The sequence below is a fragment of the Clytia hemisphaerica genome, unplaced genomic scaffold (assembly GCF_902728285.1).
Source record: "Clytia hemisphaerica strain Z4C2 unplaced genomic scaffold, Clytia hemisphaerica genome assembly, whole genome shotgun sequence".
Lineage (NCBI taxonomy): Eukaryota > Metazoa > Cnidaria > Hydrozoa > Leptothecata > Clytiidae > Clytia > Clytia hemisphaerica.
This window is the reverse complement of record NW_027104383.1, coordinates 989,883-1,012,889: the sequence shown is the minus strand read 5'-3', so window position 1 is coordinate 1,012,889 and position 23,007 is coordinate 989,883. Positions and strand designations below refer to the sequence as shown.

The window sequence follows — 23,007 nt, the reverse complement described above, 5'->3', positions numbered from 1 at the left end:
GATTTTCACATTTTTCGTTCGTTTGATTACAAGATTTTGTCCGTACAGTAGAGCCTCCATAACTCGAAAGCGGCTACGAGGAATAAAAATTTATTCGAATTATAGAGTCATTGGAGTAATGGAGACTCAAGAGAGTTTCTTAGCTGAAAGAATTTTTAGCTTAAAAAACTTAATTTTCGTGAGGATTAAATTTCGCGAATTTAGCGAGAGATGAGAGTTTGAAAATTTTCGCGAGGGATTGTATTTCGCGAAAAAGGCAAAATTCGCGAAATATAATCCCTGCGAAGATTTATACCCTTAAGGTATAAAGAAATAATGACTTAACGCACTGTAGATTGGCTAAATTTTGTCCCAGTAAAACTTTTCTAATCCCCAGTTTACAACAGAAAAAAGACCAAGAATTTGGGGTAAAGAAAAAAGTAACTTCAAAACAAATGGGATGTCAAAGAAAATCAGTACCAAAATGATTTTAAGGAACAACACTATCAGCATGACAACAGGGAGTATGGATCTCAAGAAACCCATCAAAGGAATAACCAGAATACAAACAAAGAAATGGATTTTTTAGCTATTTTTCAAAAATTCAAAAAAGACTTAATACTGGAGATCGATCAGAAAATATCCACACTGATGGACAAACAAGTGAGGAAGGAAATACCACTACAATACCAGTATCCTCAACGAATGATGTCCCCTCAGAACACCAACTGGGGAATAAACCCGTCAATGATCAACCCGTCTCGCTAAATTCATTTTCAATTTTAAACGTTCAAGGACTTAAACCACAAACAGTTCAATCAACAGTACCATATATCAAAGACAAGTTGATTGAGAATAACTTTTTATTTATGATTTTAACAGAAACTTGGCTCAAAGACCATAATGATGCTGAGTTAAACATAGAAGGCTATGAAATATTTCGGTCCGACAGAAAAAGACCAAAGTCACGATTTGGAAGATGTAGTGGTGGTGTCGCTATATACATGAGAGAAGATATTTCATCACACTTCAAACAGACCGTTACACACTCAAATGGCGTTATCGAAGTCATCTGTCTGAGTTCGACTACATTGGATATCCAAATATGGGGAATATACCGACAGCCAGACGACTCATCAAACAGGAATCCATCTAAAAATGAACAATTCAAACCAGTTATAGAGTTAATTAAATCAGAACTAGACAAAACTGAAGGAAAAACACCAGACATCTTCATAGCAGGTGATTTTAACCTGCCACGCGCAAATTGGGACAGCAAGTGCTCAAACCCTGGGGCATCTACAGAGGAACAAAGAATGACTAGTGAAATATTCACTCTTATGAATGACCATAACCTGATTCAACACATTAGAGGAGCCACACACAAAGCAGGAAATACACTGGATTTAATGCTCACAAATAACCCTCTACTAATACACAGCTATGAATCAGCCCCATCACCAGATTACATATCCCATCACTCAATGATCAATGTTAAAATTCACTTTGATTTACACTCAAGTTTCCAAAAGGAGGATCCCTTTGTTGTGCGTAATGTATTTGATGAGTACAATTTTCATTCAAAAACAATAAACTGGGTATCAATCAAGGAAAAAATGAAGGATAAATTGTGGACAGACCTTCATGATCAACCGACAGCTGACCAATTGTCAACAATCACAGACTGGATCATAGACATAATTAAGGAATATGTACCAAAACGAAAACCAAACACTAAAAAATTTCAGAAGATACCACGCGAGCGAAAGATTTTATTCAGAAAAAGAAAAAACATTTTTAGAAAATTTCCAAACCCAATGAAAAATGCAAAATCCAAACAAAAATTAATAGACATTGAAACTAAACTAAAGCTATCCTACGAATCAGAGAAGAAAAGCCAGGAAAGGAAGGCAACAGAATCAATAAAAAACAATCCTAAATTTTTTTATGCATATGCAAAAAAGCATAGTAAATCAAAATCCAAAGTTGGACCACTGCGTGACAAAAATAATTCTTTGATATATGATGCTGACCGTATTGCTAATATACTCCAAGACCAATACACATCGGTTTTCAGTGTACCATCGGAAAATGACGTCACTCATCCAACAATATGTCCAAACGTGCTAAAAGACATAGACTTTGACGAAAAAGATTTCATTGAAGCAATCTCAACATTGTCACCAAACTCTGCTCCCGGTCCTGATGGATTTCCTGCGATTTTGCTGAAAAATTGCAAAGAAGAACTTGCTAAGCCACTCGCAATATTCTGGAGGAACTGTCTGAACCATGGAGTAACAGAGGAAATTCACAAAAGAAATCATATCACACCAATATCAAAGGGTGGAGATCAAGGAGAGCCATCTAACTACAGGCCAGTATCACTTACGTCCCATATCACCAAGGTGTTTGAAAAAATAGTTCGAAAGAAGATAGTCGAATTTATCAACAACAATGACTTGTTCAACCCAACACAGCATGGTTTCCGGGAAGGGCGATCATGCCTTAGTCAATTACTCAGCCACTATGACAGTATCCTATCAAAACTAGAAGAAGGATTGGATGTAGATGTTGTATATCTCGATTTTTCAAAAGCATTTGATAAAGTCGACCACAGGATACTGCTATCAAAACTGAAATCTATTGGAATAACAGACAAACTACTTAAATGGATTAAGTCATTTCTTCAAGACAGAAACCAAGTAGTATTTGTAGACGGTCACAAGTCATACCAGGCAAAAATTCAATCAGGAGTACCTCAAGGATCGGTTCTTGGGCCATTATTCTTCATCATCATGATATCAGACATTGATGAAGGGACAACCAAAGCGGAACTTGCAAGTTTTGCTGATGACACACGAGTAAAGAAAGGAATCCAAAACATCATTGACCAGTTTCACCTACAAAACGACCTTAACAATGTTTATCAATGGTCGACCATAAACAAAATGATGTTAAATGGAAAAAAGTTCGAGCATCTCCATTATGGAAACGGACCAGCCACCAGTTATTTCACAGGTGAAGGAAAGATAATCCAAACCAAATCTTCAACAAGGGATCTTGGTGTTACCATGTCAGACGATGCGAAATTCAACCAACACATTCTAACCATTGTAGAAAAAGTACAGATACTCATTGGTTGGATTCTGAGAACATTTAGCTCAAGAGAACATGATGTCATGCTCACTCTTTGGAAGTCTTTAGTCATACCACACATCGACAACTGTTCTCAACTATGGTCACCCAATGAAGTTAATCTGATCCAGCAGATCGAAGATCTCCAAAAATCATTCACAAGGAGGATTAAAAACCTACACAACCAAAACTATTGGGAAAGACTACAAACATTAAAACTGTTTTCACTGCAGAGAAGGCGTGAAAGATATATTATCATATACACTTGGTGTATTATTGAGAAGCTTGTCCCAAATCCTGGGACAATCACGTTCTATGCCAATCCCAGACAAGGAAGAAAATGTCACATACCACTAGTGAAAAGGGGGCCCTGGCAAAAAGTCATATACTCAAGTTTTAAAGTCCAAGGACCAAGGCTTTTCAACTCGCTGCCAAAACGTCTGAGGGATCTCACTGGGTGCAAGAAATTGAAATTCAAAACTGAGCTGGATAAATATCTCTTTACAGTTCCCGACGAGCCACTCGTGACTGGCTACACTATGATGAGACGAGCTGAAACAAACAGCATCATCAATATGAAAATTTACATCGGTCCTCACAGGATGGATGCGTAAAGATATTACGAAACAAGCTCAAGGTAACTCAAGGTAACTTCAACTTGATGGACATCCTCAAGGCTTTTGGTTGTTATCTATCAGTTCCATCAATATGCCAAAAACATTTTGTTCAACCACCTTCACTTCAAGATAGGCCACCATAGAATGAACTTCCTTTTATAGGATGAACCGTATTCATGTGGCTTTTTTTTTTTTTTTTTTTTTTTTTTTTTTTATTTGGTTGAGTTGCAGGAGGCTTTGAGGCCTATTTTCGCAACTATAGACGCTTTCAATGAGTGCCCCGTCAGCACCTTGGACTGACTACCCAATCCCCCTCACATGGCATGGGTTGACCCGGACGAAGGTTCATTCACTTGCCAAGTGAACCGCTGCGAGTGGGAATCGAACCTCAGTCGCCTGTGCAGTAACCAAGGTCAATGACCACTATACCACAGCGCGTTTTCATGTATTAAAAAGGCATGCATTCAATAAAGGTTTAAAATTTTTCTCTGGGCTAGTTATAAAATATCTCAAATAGGCTCTGTGATGGAGTGCAAGGCTGAAAGCCACATGAATATGGTTCATCCTATAAAAGGAAGTTCATTCTATGGTGGCCTATCTCGAAGTGAAGGTGGTTGAACAAAATGTTTTTGGCATATTGATGTAACTGTCTATGCATTTGTATGAAGCATAAAAGAATATTTTTGCTGTTGGTATCTGCTGATGGTATGTCCAGAGAAAAAACAGCAGCGGAAAGAAGACACTAAAGTGGCACGCTTGCTTTACCTTAAATATATTTGATTACCTATAAAGATAGACTTTACTTACGTTAGTTGAGTATTATAAGTACGTCATTGGTTATGATAAAAGAGAAAGAGCAAAAAGTGAATGGTGAATTGTGGAGCTTGCCAAAACGATTAAAAATACCAAAAGCAAGCCAGCACCACATTCGTAGCACCACATTCAACACCACTTTCGCAGCACCACATTCGCACTTTCGTTTTCGCTCCAGCACCACATTCGGGACTTTCGTTTTCGCTCCAGCACCACATTCGACAATTCCAGCACCACATTCAACTTTCTGCCCAATTTTCATACTGAAGGAGAGTATTCCTATCCTGTAAATTATGATTCCTATCAAGCCTTATCTATTAGCTTCCATTTAAAGCCAAAATGAAGTCTCTATCACCATTTCTCTTCATAGCCTCGCATTATAAAGACACCTCGGTAGAGTACCGAAAATCTTAATTTTGGTGTTTTGGACTAGAAATTGTACTGAAGGAGAGTATTCCTATCCTGGAAATTATGATTCCTATCAAGCCTTATCTATTAGCTTCCATTTAAAGCCAAAATGAAGTCTCTATCACCATTTTTCTTCATAGCCTCGCATTATAAAGACACCTTGGTAGAGTACCGAAAATCTTAATTTTGGTGTTCTGGACTAGAAATTGTACTAAAGGAGAGTATTCCTATCCTGGAAATTATGATTCCTATCAAGCCTTATCTATTAGCTCCCATTTAAAGCCAAAATGAAGTCTCTATCATCATTTCCCTTCCCAGCCTCACGTTTTAAAGACACCTCGGTAGAGTGCCGAATATCTTAATTTTGGTGTTTTGGACTAAAAATCATACTGAAGGAGAGCATTCCTATCCTGGATTTTATGATTCCTATCAAGCTTTATTTACTACCTTCCATTTCAAGCCAAAATAAAGTCTCTATCACCATTTCCCTTCCCAGCCTCACGTTTTAAAGACACCTCGGTAGAGTGCCGAATATCTTAATTCTGGTGCCTTGGACTAAATATTATACTGAAGTAGAGTATTCCTATACTGGAAATTATGATTCCTATCAAGCCTTATATACTACCTTCTATTTAAAGTAAAAATGAAGTCTCTACTATCATTTCCCTTTCCAGCGTCACGTTTTAAAGGCACCTCGGCATCCCGCTTTGTTCAATGTATTGTTGGTCCCATCGTCCCCACCTCCCACCGGGTCTGTGAGATAGTACTATATATGATCTGTACTATATGGACATGGCCAGAGCTCTTTTTAAAAAAGTAAAGCGAAAAAAATAAGTTCAAATTTAGTACTCACATGCTTAAAACGCTCAAAAAGATATACAAACAAGCCCTGATTCTGATACAAATTATGGACGACTCAGTTTGTAGTTTACTCTAAAGAAAATACCTTTGCTCTCGCAGCAGTAGAGGGGGAGGGTTAAGAAAATGGGGGTACGAAATGCCAGTAATTTTTTCTTGAAATTCCTTAATCTCGGTCAAAGAATTCTCAAAAACAGGTTCTGGCAAAAAGTCAATTAAATCTGACAATACTGGCACTATCGAAACGAATCGCTGGAAACTTTTTTGTGCAAGCTAAATGGCCAGAGGTTGTAGAGTATGACTAGTGAGATTTTGCTAAGTACCTGACTAGAAATAACCGATGTTGTTTGATGACTCCAATCGATGCCCCTGTTTTGCTCCCAAAAATGGAATGACAAAAAAACATATGTTATACGCCGAAGAGAAAACTATCTAATTTTGACCCTCTTTTATTTGCTTCAATACGACCATAATTTGGAATGATTTTGCAAATAACAGAGGTTCTTGAAAGTCCGTTAGGGATTAAAAATTTCCTTTTGTTTTTATAAACGTGGGGAGACCAGGGTCCTCCACCTGCAATGACTCTGGGCCCTGCATCACGCACTATGTATAACCAGGCTTTTATCATAAGGAACGCTTCGAGAGAGAGGGTTAAACTAGTGTGATTCAAAGATGTTTATCTCCTATTAATATTAGAAACATAGCACGTCGGGCACGTCAAATTTCGGAGGGCACGTTAGCACGTTGGGCACGTAAGGCACGCAAGCACGAATGCACGCCAGGCACGTAGGGCACGAAGGCACGTCAAAAAAATGAAGGCACGTGGGCACGTAGGGCACGTCATTTAGCAGACTCGTACAATATGTCTCAATAATTTGAAATAACAAAGTGAAAACATTTTCTTTATGAAGTCATTGATGAAGGCATCAATTATAATGTATGTCATCTTTATGAGTTATCAGTGGCTGTTTCTAAGCCCCTCTTTTCGCCTTTTTTTGAACAACGATACCGAATTACTGTACCGGTCTGTTTGAAAATATACCGGTAGATTACTGAGTAAAGATCAATACCGGAAGACGTCTAGATGAAAAATGTCATATAACGGAATACTGGCCTCTTGGAAGCCCACCTATGTGCACCACACACAAACCATGCTATTGCTCTTATAATTGCTTTTTTAATTATTTCTTTAAAAGAAACGTCAACATACTTTTTAACTTGATTTGCTAGCTTGATTTGTGACCTGTGAAATTAATTTTGAATTAATTCATAAACCATAAAATATATCATAAAACTAGCGCTCCCAAACGTTGTCACAGACGACTCACAATCCAAAATATGCGAATAACCATAAAGTAAGGCGGCTTTGAAATTTTAACACTACCACGTAACATTAAAATGAAGTGTTTAGACAAAAAATACGGCAAATTCTCAAACCATTTCTTATGAATATTATGAATATTCATTCGACTATGTATTTCATAATCTTGAAAGCAAAACATTTTCGGTACTCTACCGAGATGTCTTTAAAACGTGAGGCTGAGTAGGGGACTGGTGATAGAGACTTTATTTTGGCTTTAAATGGAAGGTAATGTATAAAGCTTGATAGGAATCATAATTTCCAGGATAGGAATACTCTCCTTCAGTACAATTTCTAGTCCAAAACACCAAAATTAAGATTTTCGGTACTCTACCGAGGTGTCTTTATAATGCGAGGCTATGAAAAGAAATGGTGATATAGACTTCATTTTTGCTTTAAATGGAAGCTAATAGATAAGACTTGATAGGAATCATAATTTCCAGGATAGGAATACTCTCCTTCAGTACAATTTCTAGTCCAAAACACCAAAATTAAGATTTTCGGTACTCTACCGAGGTGTCTTTATAATGCGAGGCTATGAAAAGAAATGGTGATATAGACTTCATTTTTGCTTTAAATGGAAGCTAATAGATAAGACTTGATAGGAATCATAATTTCCAGGATAGGAATACTCTCCTTTAGTACAATTTCTAGTCCAAAACACCAAAATTAAGATTTTCGGTACTCTACCGAGGTGTCTTTATAATGCGAGGCTATGAAGAGAAATGGTGATAGAGACTTCATTTTTGCTTTAAATGGAAGCTAATAGATAAGGCTTGATAGGAATCATAATTTCCAGGATAGGAATACTCTCCTTCAGTACAATTTCTAGTCCAAAACACCAAAATTAAGATTTTCGGTACTCTACCGAGGTGTCTTTATAATGCGAGGCTATGTAAAGAAATGGTGATATAGACTTCATTTTGGCTTTAAATGGAAGCTAATAGATAAGGCTTGATAGGAATCATAATTTCCAGGATAGGAATACTCTCCTTCAGTACAATTTCTAGTCCAAAACACCAAAATTAAGATTTTCAGTACTCTACCGAGGTGTCTTTATAATGCGAGGCTATGAAAAGAAATGGTGATATAGACTTCATTTTGGCTTTAAATGGAAGCTAATAGATAAGGCTTGATAGGAATCATAATTTCCAGGATAGGAATACTCTCCTTCAGTATGAAAATTGGGCAGAAAGTTGAATGTGGTGCTGGAATCGCCGAATGTGGTGCTGGAGCGAAAACGAAAGTCCCGAATGTGGTGCTGGAGCGAAAACGAAAGTGCGAATGTGGTGCTGCGAAAGTGGTGTTGAATTTATGGAACAATCTGTCACCTTTGTCGAATGTCGCCTTGAAAGCCCTGTCCGTGTTACCATCGCTCCTTTTACAGAAACCATCAAAGACATCGAAATCGAGAGAACATACGAAACATCTACAGCGACGTCTGGATCTTTGGAGAGAAGGCGATTTTGACTCGTTGATCCGCGAAAGCCGAATGCTACAATCAAAATTTTCAAAGTCTGCTGCTGATCGAGTTACATCAATATCGAAACGATTTAGTGATTTGATGTTTCAAGGCAAAGTAAACGCAGCAATCAAACTCTTATCTAACTCAACGAATTCACACGGAATTGTACCAATCAACGATACCACGTTGCAAATTCTTCAGCAAAAGCATCCTAGAGGTCAACCAAAGATTGACGAGCTGATTGTTCAGGGACCATTCAACAAAATCGACCCCACGCTTTTTGAAGCCATCGATGAAGAACTCATAAAAAGTATGGCAGCTAAAACAAAAGGTTCTTCCGGCCCCTCCAAGATCGATGCACAAATGTGGCAACGTATCCTTTTGTCAAAAAACTTCGGTGATCGTTCTAGTGATTTGTGCAAGGCGATTGCAAGGATGACGAGAATCATGTGCACTGAACAATGCAACAAAGAATCCGGTAGGGACATGGAGGCGTTCTTATCGTGCACCCTGATACCTTTGGATAAGAACCCCGGCATTCGACCGATCGGCATCGGGGAAGTTCTTAGACGCATCGTTGGAAAGACTGTTACAACATTCCTGAGGAATGAAATACAAGAAGCAGCTGGCAATCTCCAACTGTGCGCTGGTCAGCTGGGTGGATGTGAGGCTGCAGTGCACGCGATGGCAGACATCTACAACGACGAGAACACAGACGGTGTTCTACTGGTCGACGCTTCAAATGCATTTAACAGCATAAATCGTGAAGTTATGATGCACAACATTAACATCCTTTGTCCAACCTTGGCGATGTTTGCTACCAACTGCTATTCGAACCACGTCCGTCTGTTTGCGATTGGAGGAGCAGAGCTGTCGTCTTCTGAAGGTACAACACAAGGAGATCCGATCGCTATGGCTCTCTACGGCATATGTTTGCTTCCCTTGACCGACACCCTACGAAACGTACCAGATACCAAACAAGTCGCGTACGCTGACGACATCACTGGTGCTGGTAAACTTGTTGCACTACGCAAGTGGTGGGATGACCTAACGCAACTCGGTCCAACTATCGGCTACTACCCAGAACCTTCTAAGTCATGGTTGATAGTAAAACCCGAAATGTATCAAACGGCACTCGACACATTCGAAGGTACGTCTATAAAGATCACAGCAAAGGGGCATAAACATCTCGGTGCTTCTGTTGGGGAAAAAAGCTACAAGAAGGAATTCGTTTCAAATAAAGTCGAAACCTGGGTTAAAGAAATCAAAACTTTGTCAGACATTGCAATAACTCAACCCCAAGCTGCGTATGTCGCCTTCGTTATTGGCTACCGGCAAAAATTCAACTATATCTTCCGAACTCTAGACGATATATCAGAATTGCTTCGACCCATCGAAAATGTCATCCGTTTTCACCTCATACCAGCCATATGTGATGGCAGACAGTGCTCCGATATTGAAAGGAAGATCCTCTCGTTTCCGATCAAGATGGGAGGCCTTGGAATCATCAACATCGAGGATGAGGCTAAATTTCAAAACGAAACAAGTCGGTTGGCAACTAAAGTGCTAGTCGAGCGCATCATAACACAATCAAATGAATCAATTGATCCAAGTCAATCGAAAAAGATGTTGAAATCACTAGCCGCTAAACGAATTGGAGAACAAAAACGATCACTCGATCAAATCGTTCAACAACTCCCATCAATCAACCAAAAAGCTTTGGAAATCGCTTCATCTCAAGGTGCTTCCTCGTGGCTGACCACTCTTCCACTGAAAGAAGAGAATTTTGTATTGAATAAACGTGAATTCGCTGACGCACTCCACATGAGGTATGGCTGGGAAATGAAGCGACTGCCCATCAAATGTGCCTGCTCAGCCAACTTCACAATCGACCATGCGCTATCTTGCCATCTTGGCGGCTACGTTATCCATCGACATAACAACGTTCGCGATACTCTGGCAACCATGATGAATGAAGTCTGTCACGACGTGTCGATCGAGCCCCAGCTTATGGATTTGTCTCGTGAACAGGTCGATTTACCACGCTCATCTGTTACTGGGAATGAAGCTAGGGCGGATGTTAGTGCTAATGGATTTTGGCAGCGGTATCAAAGAGCATTTTTTGACGTGAAGGTTTGCAACCTTTTAGCTCCGAGCTATCGCATAAAATCTATTGGCACTACATTCACTTCCCTTGAAAAGCAAAAGAAGAGAGCATATAACGAACGGATTCTTCAAGTTGAGAAAGGGACTTTCACCCCATTAGTATTTGGTGCTACAGGTGGTGTAGCCCGAGAATGCTCAATTTTTATGAGCAGGTTAGCTGATAAAATCTCGGCAAAACAAAAATGCTCGAAAAGTGAGGTTGTGAATGGCATACGACGCAAAATTTCCTTCGTTTTGATCCGATCAGTGGTTGCTTGCCTGAGAGGTGAACGATCGAGTCGTTCGTTTACCCCAGAACAAGCGGCACTGAAGGACTCCAAACTGACGGAAATTTTGACGTCCTTACATGTTTGAGTGTTGTGGGTTAGACGATTACATAGGCTACTTTTTCGAGGGTTTCTTTTCAGTTTTTCATCATTTTGGTCTTTTCAGGTGTTTCATTGTTCTCTTTTTTTACAATTTATACAAAAGTATGCTTGTTAATATATTTGACTCATGTTGTATATCATTTTGAAAGTGGTGTTGAATGTGGTGCTACGAATGTGGTGCTGGCTTGCTTTTGGTATTAAAAATCTGCTTTTTCTGTTCCTGAAAACGAAAGTGCGTTAAAACGCGCGCTTTTTGAAGAGAGGCGCTAATATCCGTGGTCAAACACACCCTCAACTTTCTATATCAAGAATTGCTGTATTTATAGCTTGCGTGTTCAACCAGGTATAATATTCCGAAACGGGAAACATAAACAAACTCACAGAAACCAGATTTATCTTTGAAAAAAAGCAAAAAGGCAGTAGTCACAAATCATGTCACGTCTGGTGCTTTTATTGTTTGAAGACTCATTTCCATCTATAATTTATTGCTAAGGTTACCTTGAGAAGGTACGTAAATAATAGAACCACACTATGACCTTTAGTATAATGTCCAGGTTTATTGAGTGAGGTAGGTTTTGAAATCTGACAGTCAGGCACATCCTGGCCCTGGCAAATGAACGGGGTATTTTTCACTTGCGATTGGTGGTAAATGCAAGGGGTCGAAAACAAAAGTGATGTAATAGTACTGAATACCCCACGCAATTGAACTGGGCTTGAAATATTTTGCTTCATTTTGAAGAACTGCATAGATGAAATTTTTTTCCATGGGGGTCAATTTTTTCTTCCAAGATTGAAGAAACTTTTAACGAAAAAATAAAGTTCCCAGTTTTCTTCCTTTTTTCCCATTTTCAGTTTGAAGTTCATTTTTATTCATTTTCACGCTTTTAGCCTGAGACGTCCTATCTCATTTACACTGGGTGACGAAAATACCCCATGCAAATGCTCACCCCGTTCATTTGCCAGGATGTGCCTGACTGTCTGACCTTAGAATGGTGCTCTGAAAATAAAAAAAAACACTCAGTAGTCAGTCCGCTAAAGCTAGACTATAGATTTCTCTAAATAGTTGTTTGGGAGAACATGACGAACTATTGACTAAGTTCTGCATATTAAATTACTTGACCCATTTGGGCCGGAAATTATCTGCTTTGTATTACGGACGACTTGGACCCTGCCCGCCCACAATGCACCAGACTTTACAAACACCAGACATGAAAAGTCTGGTGTTGGATGAGGATACCTTTTAACATCGGACTTGAGTCCAGTGTGTCTGGTGCGTATTATTTTTCAAACAAACTTTGTCCGGTGTCCAGAAGTTCTAAAAATTTAACACCGGAAGGAACACTGGACAAAAGGTTTCCAGTGTGGCTGAGACAGCTGAGCCTGAGGGATACTTTTTGGTACACTTGCATCAACTGAAGTGGTGGAGTACTGTGAAGTCAGGTACCGTCAACTGCTCCAACTTGGGACTATCTTCCACAACATGGGATGGCCATTTCACCACCATTTCATCGAACCTCCAAAGTCATTTGATTTGGGTTTAATGAACCGCGTATTGAAAAATACACAATTTCTCTTTCGCACCGAGTAGGCTTTTAAATCGAAATATGAAAAATTTCTGTAGTGGAACAACACACGCAAATGTGAGCATTTGACGTCACTCGCGCGGCAAGTTACACACTCGCTATTTGTTAATCCCATTGGGCGGTAGGTGGTTAGGCGGCGGGCGTTCTCTAATTCTCCATTCGGCGTCCGTGTGAGTGGAGAGAACAACGATGTTTTGAATAATTTGACTGGTCGAAATATCTCAGCCTTAATGGACAAAAAGGAACCTGTGTAACCTAAGGAAACCAAACAGAAAATGGAGAACAGAAAATGTAAAATGCAAACACCAATTCTTGAACTTAAAGCAACTTAAAATGTAATAAAACAAAAAAGAACCGAAATAAAACGACAGTAAATTAAACTTTAGTAAAACGCACCTCTCACACACAAGACACTCACTCACGTCTCTCAGTGTTGAACTAATTTCTATCTACAAAATTTACAGTTAATAAACATATCCTAATTTCCCTAGAGGAATTACAAATGACATATAAAACGTATAAAACGCAACTTGGGGATACAAAAGACACTTAAAACAAAAGAGACACTAAACAAAAGAGGACTCAAGAGACACATGAAAACTAAAAGACTCTACAGGGAATACTAATCAAAACACAGAAACATTAACAACATGGCCAATAAAATGTTCATAACGATGGAGCACTCTCTCTCCATCAACATATGGCTCCCCTCAAGATTTTCCAAATCTTGATCTATAATTTCGTTGGCTCTTCGGTGGGGAATCTTTTACCATACTTGGTTGATCTTTCTCGATTTGATCACAAACTTTCGAACATTGGGTGTTACGTCACTTCGTCAGGGCGGATCAATTTGCCAGGGTGGGACATCAGGGTCTGGATCTGTATTAATATCGGATGGATCGTCAATGCGTTGTTGCCAGGTTTGGGACGACGAGCTTCTCTTCTTTGAATAGGACGATACTTCACTTACTTTCAAAACTTTAACAAATGGCGTTTCAGATTTCATACAATCTTTTTGAACGTGCGACTGGCGATCAGAATCAGGCGTAATACAAACAGATTCATTTTCAACAAAATCGATCGAACTTTCAGACTCCTTTTCAGAATCACGTTCAACAAAGATTGACTTCTCAACAATTAATGATCTTTTCACACTAAATTCGTGAAGTGATGTAGGATGACTCAAATTACATATATCACAAACTTTCGAGCTCTTACAATCAACAGACACATGACCTTTCTGAAGACAACCAAAACATAACCTTTCCCTCATGATAAAATTGTACTTTTGCCTCAAAGTTTTGTTCTTATAAAATGAAGATTTTTCCAAGTCAAAAACAGAAGGTCTCGAACCAATGTCAGATTTTCCAGAACTAGGCTTTACAAAAACAAATTTTCTAACATGCTTTGGCTTAGATGCAGATGGTGGCTTAGGAACAAATACTGATTTTTGCGGAGATTTAAAACAAGATGGAAAATTGGTACTATGGTTATAAGCAGAATTAACATAAATATTTTTCAAAGCTTTCAACTCAGATGACACATGACATAACAACCTTTCAAGTGATTTAATCTTGCCAAATATTTCAGCATGAAATTTTCCATGGGCAGACATGACAGATAAAAATTTGTGGAACAAGGATGGTATAATGTTCTTATTATAAACGATGACAAAATTTCAGGCGAAAACCTAACCTAGCTGGATTTTCAACACTTAAGTGATTAACATCCAGAAACCAAAATTGTATTATTGTTATTATATATGATGTTCAATATAAAATCTAGGTGGATTTTCACACTTAAGTGATTAACATCCAAAATTCTTAATAAAAATTATGTTATGACAACTACATATATGGCAATCAACACTCAAAACCGTGCGAACTAAAAGATGATTAACATAAAACTCTTCTCAGGATGAGAAAAAGGAGAAATGGCTATAATAAAAACCAATAAAACAAATCTCTGAAGAGACAAAACAATTTCAAAACACTCTCCCTATGGTGACAGACCAAAAAATGCAAAAAATGATCAAACTTCAAATTTCTTTTCTAGCGAAGATCAAACCGATACCAAAATGCAAAATGAATAAAAATTAAAAAGTCAAAAAAAAAAAAAAAAAAAACGAAACAAAAATCTCGAACAAACCAAAGTCACTTTACTGAGTTACAACGCGTGTTCACACAGGAACAAAGCAATTCTCGCTCTCTGAAGAATAATTTGGCCACAAAATGCTTGTGCTAAAAACAAGACTTCACAATAGTTTCCAACCAATGGAAACCCCACGGCAACACGTCTATTGCACGGAACAAACGACACTACGTCTAGTGTGCGGACAACGATACCACGTTAGTATACGGACTCAAAACTCAGCTCAAAAAAGTGACAGGAAGTTCAAAGAAATAAAAAAAAAATCTCGACAAAAAATGCAAAATATCTCAAAAACGGCAAGCGAAAAATCTGGAAACAAAATTCAAAAGAATCTAAAGTCAAAAGAAAGTCTCAAACATATGAGAAAAACAAAAAATCAAAATCAGAAAATTTAAAAAAAATTCAAAACACTCTAGCACACGCAAGAGGAGTTCAACACTTTCACACACGCACTACTCAAACATATGAATAGGAGACAGAAATGCAGATGGAAACAGAAATACAGATACTAGTTTAATTTACTTGTGAGTGGAGAGAACGACGATGTTTTGAATAATTTGACTGGTCGAAATATCTCAGCCTTAATGGACAAAAAGGAACCTGTGTAACCTAAGGAAACCAAACAGAAAATGGAGAACAGAAAATGTAAAATGCAAACACCAATTCTTGAACTTAAAGCAACTTAAAATGTAATAAAACAAAAAAGAACCGAAATAAAACGACAGTAAATTAAACTTTAGTAAAACGCACCTCTCACACACAAGACACTCACTCACGTCTCTCAGTGTTGAACTAATTTCTATCTACAAAATTTACAGTTAATAAACATATCCTAATTTCCCTAGAGGAATTACAAATGACATATAAAACGTATAAAACGCAACTTGGGGATACAAAAGACACTTAAAACAAAAGAGACACCAAACAAAAGAGGACTCAAGAGACACATGAAAACTAAAAAACTCTACAGGGAATACTAATCAAAACACAGAAACATTAACAACACGGCCAATAAAATGTTCATAACGATGGAGCACTCTCTCTCCATCAACAGTCCGGTCATTTTGAATGAAAACTAAAGTTAAAAAGGGCGCCCTATCAGTAAGTTATCGTGACATGTTATGACCGAAAGTATGATTGATAAACTTGGTGGAGTTATCAAAGCAAATTTGTTGTCAAAGAGATTTAACAGTAAATGAAAATATAGGCCAGATATCAACAAGTCCCATGTTGCGCACACTCGTCCCAAATTGGAGCAGTTGACGGTAATGTTCATCCAGAGGAGGCAAACATGCATAGCCATCAAATAGACCTTTTTTCAAAGAGGTCACCCTGTTGAATAATTATGTAGTCCAGCAGAAAAACAATGATAAAACCATGCATAATTATTACAATATGCATGATACAGTAATTATGCATGGCTCTATCATTGTATTTATGGCTGGACTACATAATTATTCAACAGGACGTCCTCTTTGAAAAAGGTCTATGACTGACCAATCAAAGCAGCAAAATTTCAAAACAAATGGACTACACAGCTCCGCTCACAGCTCTACTCTACCATTTTTGTTTTGATTTAAGTTTGTATTTTAATGACCAGACAGCTCATTCATTTTAGGGCCTTCACTGATGCAAGTTATCCGACTTCACGGTAGTTAGTTATGCGATAGACCGTCGCGTTTGCCTAAAGGAATATTACCTTAACGTTAAAGGGAACTAATTTCAGCTGGAACTAATTTTTGCAGTCGAAAAAAAAGTGCATTTCAAGGGAATTAATTTCCACAGTTTTGCTCTACTTTGGACACATTTCTTTTTTTTTTCCTAAAGAAATTTCAAATTTTTGAAGAAATATGGTCAAATTTGTAATTTGCGGGTTCTAATTTTCACGTTATCACATAAAAACTGATAGTATTAGTTCCCTTAATAAGGTAGTCATTGTGCAATGATACAATGATGTTTTCTGGAATTCTGTTTCGGAAATCAGTAAGGCCACGACCAAAAATAACTTGCATTTGTGTTGTTTTTAAGTTAAAAAAGTGAGTTGGTTGGACGTTGCGGTCTTTGGATTTTATGATATAGACCCTGTCGATGCCCCGGACTCCAGTGATTTAAATATTACCTTTGCAGACTTCCTCTGGACTGAAAGCGGTCCATGCAACGTGATTTTTTGTACAGGGATAGAAAAATTAGTTTTGTTCCCCGGACATTTGCCTCGTGAAAAAATTTTCAAAGGGGATTTAAGTTGGCAAATGAAGGTTATTTTTGGCTAAAACATTATTAAATAAAAAAAAAACATGTGGTAAGGGCTGAAATAGCACAATGAATTACATTTGGTGGGAGTTCAATTTGGCAGGAACTTAAAACCTGCCTAATTTTCTTCCCACCAAAATTTCTTCCCTTTATCAAAATCGATTCCCTTATAAATTCTCATAATTTGGATTGAAGTTTTAATTGATTATCAAACTTTACTTTTGACATACCCGGCACTTCGAAAACTTAACCCTGTGTTGACAGCCAAAATGATATATAATCTCTTGAAAGTGTTGATTGAAAAAGTTAAATCTAGTAGAAATGCAGCAAGTCAGGAAAAATGCTTTCAGAATGTCCAAATTTAATTCATTAAAAAATGAATAATTTTTCACAAGTAGAAAAATCTCAGTAGAAAGGGACAGGACAATCAGTCCAATGGATCTGAATGAAACACATTCCTTGAGATTTTTTGAGCGCTATAAATGTTTTTAGAATTAAACCTCAAAAAAATTCAAATTTTCATTGGCCATTAGATCAAAATTATCCTGAAATGAACCAAATAATTCTTTTTATTTTTTAATGCAATTCGTATTTGTCATTATTTCAATGACATTAACAATAAAAATCATGATTCTTTAAAGATTTGATATGTCAAATTTTTCACCTTTTTAACCATTTCAGAAAATGATTTTTTATGAAATGACCTTTTTTATTTCGGGATAACTTTTGTTCTAATGATTGAAATTTGATAAATGAAATATCAAACAAAATTTAAGTTTATCTTTCCTTTTTCTAACAAGGGAGGTTTGATTCTTTAAAAAGGGATCTAAAATCTCAATCCTAAGAGGGTAACTTATTTCTGACCACCCAGTACCATCATAGATGTTTTTTTTTTTTATTATTCTTCCACTAGACCTGGAGATACAAGAAGATTCTTTGATAATCTTGTGTTGATATTCAATAGAGTTTTTCTCTTAAAAAGGGTGAAAAAATAAAAAGAAGGTAGTAGACATCAGACCAACTTATGGAACTTTTTTTTTCTAGAATTCACTAAATGAGTGATTCCGGTGGTGTCTCCACCCCTTTACTTAGTGATTCACAGAAAGAACATTATCACACAATGAGCCAGCATTTGTCGCCCATACCAAACTCGAACCAAAATCCTACAGTCAAAGTCATCACAAGTACACCACTTCCATCTGATTTGGAATCAGGGACTGATCGGGATGATCGTCCAAATTTGTCAGCAATTGATAGTCGTTTTTCTGCAGGGTACAGTTCAATGGATGACAGAGGAACGGATAATGAACTCTATCAATCTGATGAAGATTTAACTGCAGGTCAGTGATGATATTGAAAACTAGAGCTCATAATTACATAATATGAAAGTCTTAGATGATTGGTTGGGTTTAATGAATATTTCCCCTCTTAGGTGGAAGAGAAACACATGCTTTGTTGCAGGCAGCTGTTTTCATTGAAGATGCTATTGAGGTAATATTTTGAGGTTATATTTAGTCATGACAAAAATTTTCACCATAGAATCAATGGCCGTTGAAAAAAGGGAAGAATTTGAAATTTTAACTACTACATTATCCTTAAATGAAAACTTCAGTAAAATGGCTCTTTCTTGCTTTTCAGCATCGATCAATATGCCACAAAGTGGACGTGGTTTCTTTGGAAAGATATCGTATGTATCATTCCAAGCCGATAAGATGGTAAAACATTGACACCCTTCAATTATTTCATGGGAGAGAATTCCTGATTGAATAATTCTGAAAAACTAGGATTAAAACTCATCCAATTGCTCCCTTCCATTTATAACTTTTAACAGCTCATTTGAACTTTATATAGTTTTCTCTTTTCTTTTTTAAGACTCGTCCCTTTAAATAATAAAAACTCAATTGGATACACAATCACCAAATGTAAATTCAATGTATTTTTTATTGTTTAGGGCAAAAAGACTTGTGATTACAATATTGCTATCATTGGCTTTTCTTGAAACTCCTTCATCTTTAACGTATGTGTATTTGTTGGTATTATTTTTTATAAGATGTTGTATATACAGGAAAGACCTGGCATATAATTGCTTCTGTAATTGAATATTGTCTAAATGTTGTTCCTAAATCTTTACGTAGATCTAGTCATATAGTACAGTAACTTTATTTTACCAATTATGCCTAGATTATTGGCTATTGTTTGGTATTGCAAGTTAAGCCTAATCTTTTATTTTCATTTACTGCTTAGAATTTCATCAGATCCGCGGAAACGTCTTGATAGATATGAATTTCCATGTGGAGTCTTAGAATCGATAGAACTACTTTGTTTGATTGTATTGACGGCTGACCTCATATTCAGGGTATGTGCTTTGTTTTTCTTTTAATTTCAGTAAATTTTTATATTTTTAAACGTAGTTTTCCCTAAAGGTTAGGCTAATGCAGATCTTGAAGTGAGTTTGCGCTCAAATGCCTGATAGAAGGGAGAGTTGGGAAAATGTTTACTAAAAGTGTTACAGAGGTTACTAATAAGGTCCGGGAAGGATTGAAAGTTTTAGATTTGACGCTTTTATTGGACACCTAGGAGTAGTATGAATTTATTTAGAGTCCTCAATCTTGTCTTTAGTTCAGAATGGTTGGCAAGAAGACATTTAAGAAGAGCAATTGGATGATTGCATGTGCTGTTGTATTGTTCATCTCTTACATTGATTGGCTTGTATCACTTGGTTATGTTTGCGAAGAGGTATAATAGCATACAACTGTCCTAGTACTGAAAAGTTTGATATTTCCAACAAAAAGAATATCACTCTCATTAATACTCTTCGTTTTGTCCATTATTAGACTTGGAGAATGCGAAGACTTCTTCGACCTTTCTTTCTCATCCAAAGCTCATCGCTCATGAAAAAGACGGTAACTTTTCTTTCTTATCACCCAGTCTCCAAATTAAATGGATATTTGAATTGTTGATCTAATTCCAAAACTACAACAAATCGATACACGTAACTTTGAAACTGAAAATAATAGAACTCGAAAAGAATTATCTTTTCCTATTGGCATTTTGCTTCTTCAACATATCCCATATCCATTAGAATTTCTCACCTGGTCATAGGGAGAGGGTACAGAGGATGTTTTGAAATTTATGCTCACTTTTTTATCATCTGCAGGTGCAAAGTATACAAGAAACAGTTTCACAAATTCTTAGGTAAGTACTTTGTAAATCTGATCAATAAAGTTTCATTATACTAAAAATCATAATACCTAAAAATACTCTCGAATGCTGCATTTAGCTGCTTCCTTTACCTCAAACTATTTTATTTCATCTCTTTTATAGTGTTTTTATTTCATCTTGTTTATAGTGTTTTGTTTTTGATGGCATTACACTTGTACTTCTTCACTATGTTGGGAATGGTTTTGTTCAGTCCTGTTGATATGTATGGAAATAAAATCATCCCTGACAGTGATGTAAGTTTCGACTTCTTATGAAGAATGACGTAATTCTTCCATTCTTTGCTTTAATACAGTCGACTTCGCTTTTGTTCCATTTAAAAAACGACAGAAAGTCGATAGAAAGTTAGCAGTCTTTAAATTTTACTTAAAAAGGTTGAAGGCATAGCATTTGCGTCGAAAGAAGATATCGCGTTGACTTTAGACAGTCGACTGTCTAAATTAGGCATAAAAGGGAGACTTTGCATAAAGTTCACATAACAAATCATCAATGTTAAGTCGTGGAATCACTGCTTATTCAATCAAAACTCTGTTTCTTCATTTCTTTAAGATTCATCCAAAAGAGAAATCACTGGACAACTTACATGATAAAAACGAAGGTCGAAGATATTTCACCGATCTTGGAGAGTCCATTATGTCGTTGATTATCTTGTTGACAACAGCAAATAACCCTGATGGTTGGTAGTTCTATATAAGCAACCATTTCATTTGTCACACTTCAATGCTTTGAAATATCAAAATCTCATAAAATTACAAGAAAAAAAGTGATATATAACATGAAACGTACATTATTTCTACATTTTAGTTATGATGCCAGCGTATTCAGACAACCGGTTTTACGCTCTTTACTTCATTTTATTCCTGGCAATTGGTAAGTTTCTTCTTCCTGATTCTTCTAGTGTTCTTTGTGTCTATCAGGTTCTCGGGATTGTTTTATCTTGGGAAAAGTTAGCCCTAATGCACTTCGAAAAGATTTATCGACAGCGAAAAACGGAGGCATGTTATGCTTGTTAGGGGGGTGGAGTTGTGAGGGAATCTATCATTCGTTATCTATGTTTTTCTGTTTTAGGGATGTATTTCTTTATGAATGTTTTGCTGGCTGTCATTTACAATCAATTCAAAGGATCTTTTACAGTGAGTGTTGCCAAGTTATACTCAAACACCAAAATTATGGCTATAATTACTATCAAATAAAAGTTGAACCTTTCTAAAAGATAATTTCTTTTCATCGATCTTTCAACTTTTCCCTCAATCAGAAGAAGATATTTTGTAACATTGATGTCTGAATTTCGGACGTTGTGTCCAGATTCACCAAAGGTGTTATAATTTTTGATATTTTACAGAAATCGATGCAAAGCAGTTTCTTACGAAGACGGGTAGGTGTTCGTGCAGCCTTCGAGGTCTTACGTGGAATGGCCTTCTATGAAACACCTCTAGAATCTCCAAGGTAAAAGCTCGCATTTATTTACCCGTATTTCTTACGGTGAATGATAAGTGTTTTGACCTTTCTGTGGTTCTCTAAGGGTTACAAAAAAACAAGAAAAAGTCAAATTAGTCTCTCCAAGGGTCTTTTAAAGGTACCCAAACCATGAAAACTCAAATATATATTTCTCTAAGCTTAGGAGATTGCTCGAAAATTAGCTCTCTAAGGATCACTTTTCGCCGATTTTGTCTCTCTAAGAACAACTTTCTCGCAAGAAATTAGTCTCTCTAAGGTTCAGTTTTCAAAGCTCTGGTCCGCACTTACCGGGCATTCTCCAAGTATCCACATCCCAAGGGTGCTTCTTAGGCTGAATGATAGCTTTTAGCCGTTTTTACTTATAAAAATAACGTACCTTAAGTTCATTGTCACCGTCTTTCAGCTCCTGTGTGGATGTTTTCACCGTTAAAAGTTTGATCGATGAAGTGAAATTCTCTAAAAAACACCGTTATAAACCTTACATGATGGAATATTTGGAGAACCTACCTGGTAATGTTGTGAACGCCAAACAGTTTCAAGAAACTTTCGATATCGTTTTCACAGATTCTATTAAAAAGGTAGGAAATAGTAGTAAGACGAATATTGTGAAATACGTACGCTGTTACATAGAAAAAATCTACTTGATGCTTTATTCTGTGAATTATTTTAATCTTTTGTTATCAGAATTCATCCAAAAAGTCATATTAAATTTTTCAAATTTTTCCTCAGCCTGTACAGTGTGTCCCAAGAGATATTAATGTAGTCGTGTTCTGACACAGTACTTTTTTTCGGGACACCCTGTACTAGAAATCACGGCTTTTCTACGCTTAAACGTTTACTTTAAGGGCAGAAACTTTCGCGTTCTTCGCGATTTTGATCTGCCAGGTAAGAAATTAAACCTGAAAAACGCGAAAGTTTTTTTCGCGAAAAATAAACTTTCTTACTCAGTTTTGTACTGTTTGCTAAATTTTTGCGTGTTTTATAAGTTTTTGTTACCAAAATAGGTAAATTTTATATGAATTCGCGAAAGTTCTATCTGTGAAATTTCGGCTTAAACCATAATTCGCAAAACTTAAATTCGCTAAATTTCGCGACTTTTTGACTTCGCGAAACTTTTTGACTTCGCGAAACTTTCTACCCTTAAAGTATTCCACTTTTCGACTTTTTGAATGTTTAG

At 36.9% G+C, this 23,007-nt stretch overlaps 2 protein-coding genes across 3 annotated transcripts in view; both read left to right on the top strand.

Annotated features, from left to right (window-relative positions):
• Window positions 1-23,007, top strand: part of LOC136819298 (two pore channel protein 2-like) — a 31,832-nt gene that overhangs the window by 4,526 nt on the left and 4,299 nt on the right. The window contains exons 1-15 of one of the 2 annotated variants that reach the window (XM_067075540.1): window positions 11,588-11,676; window positions 18,198-18,493; window positions 18,586-18,644; window positions 18,792-18,868; window positions 19,105-19,170; window positions 19,398-19,509; window positions 19,773-19,889; window positions 19,988-20,056; window positions 20,311-20,348; window positions 20,503-20,608; window positions 20,922-21,048; window positions 21,177-21,242; window positions 21,441-21,505; window positions 21,715-21,818; window positions 22,234-22,408. In XM_067075540.1, coding sequence (XP_066931641.1) covers window positions 18,208-18,493; window positions 18,586-18,644; window positions 18,792-18,868; window positions 19,105-19,170; window positions 19,398-19,509; window positions 19,773-19,889; window positions 19,988-20,056; window positions 20,311-20,348; window positions 20,503-20,608; window positions 20,922-21,048; window positions 21,177-21,242; window positions 21,441-21,505; window positions 21,715-21,818; window positions 22,234-22,408 — 1,467 coding nt within the window. In that variant the 5' untranslated portion in view covers window positions 11,588-11,676; window positions 18,198-18,207. Of the gene's footprint in view, window positions 1-11,587; window positions 11,677-18,197; window positions 18,494-18,585; window positions 18,645-18,791; window positions 18,869-19,104; window positions 19,171-19,397; window positions 19,510-19,772; window positions 19,890-19,987; window positions 20,057-20,310; window positions 20,349-20,502; window positions 20,609-20,921; window positions 21,049-21,176; window positions 21,243-21,440; window positions 21,506-21,714; window positions 21,819-22,233; window positions 22,409-23,007 lie in introns of those variants that run through there. The other variant, XM_067075541.1, reaches the window with a different exon arrangement.
• LOC136819231 (uncharacterized) lies at window positions 8,663-11,155 on the top strand. Its single transcript, XM_067075448.1, has one exon. The coding sequence runs from the start codon at window positions 8,663-8,665 to the stop codon at window positions 11,153-11,155; it is 2,493 nt and encodes an 830-aa protein (XP_066931549.1).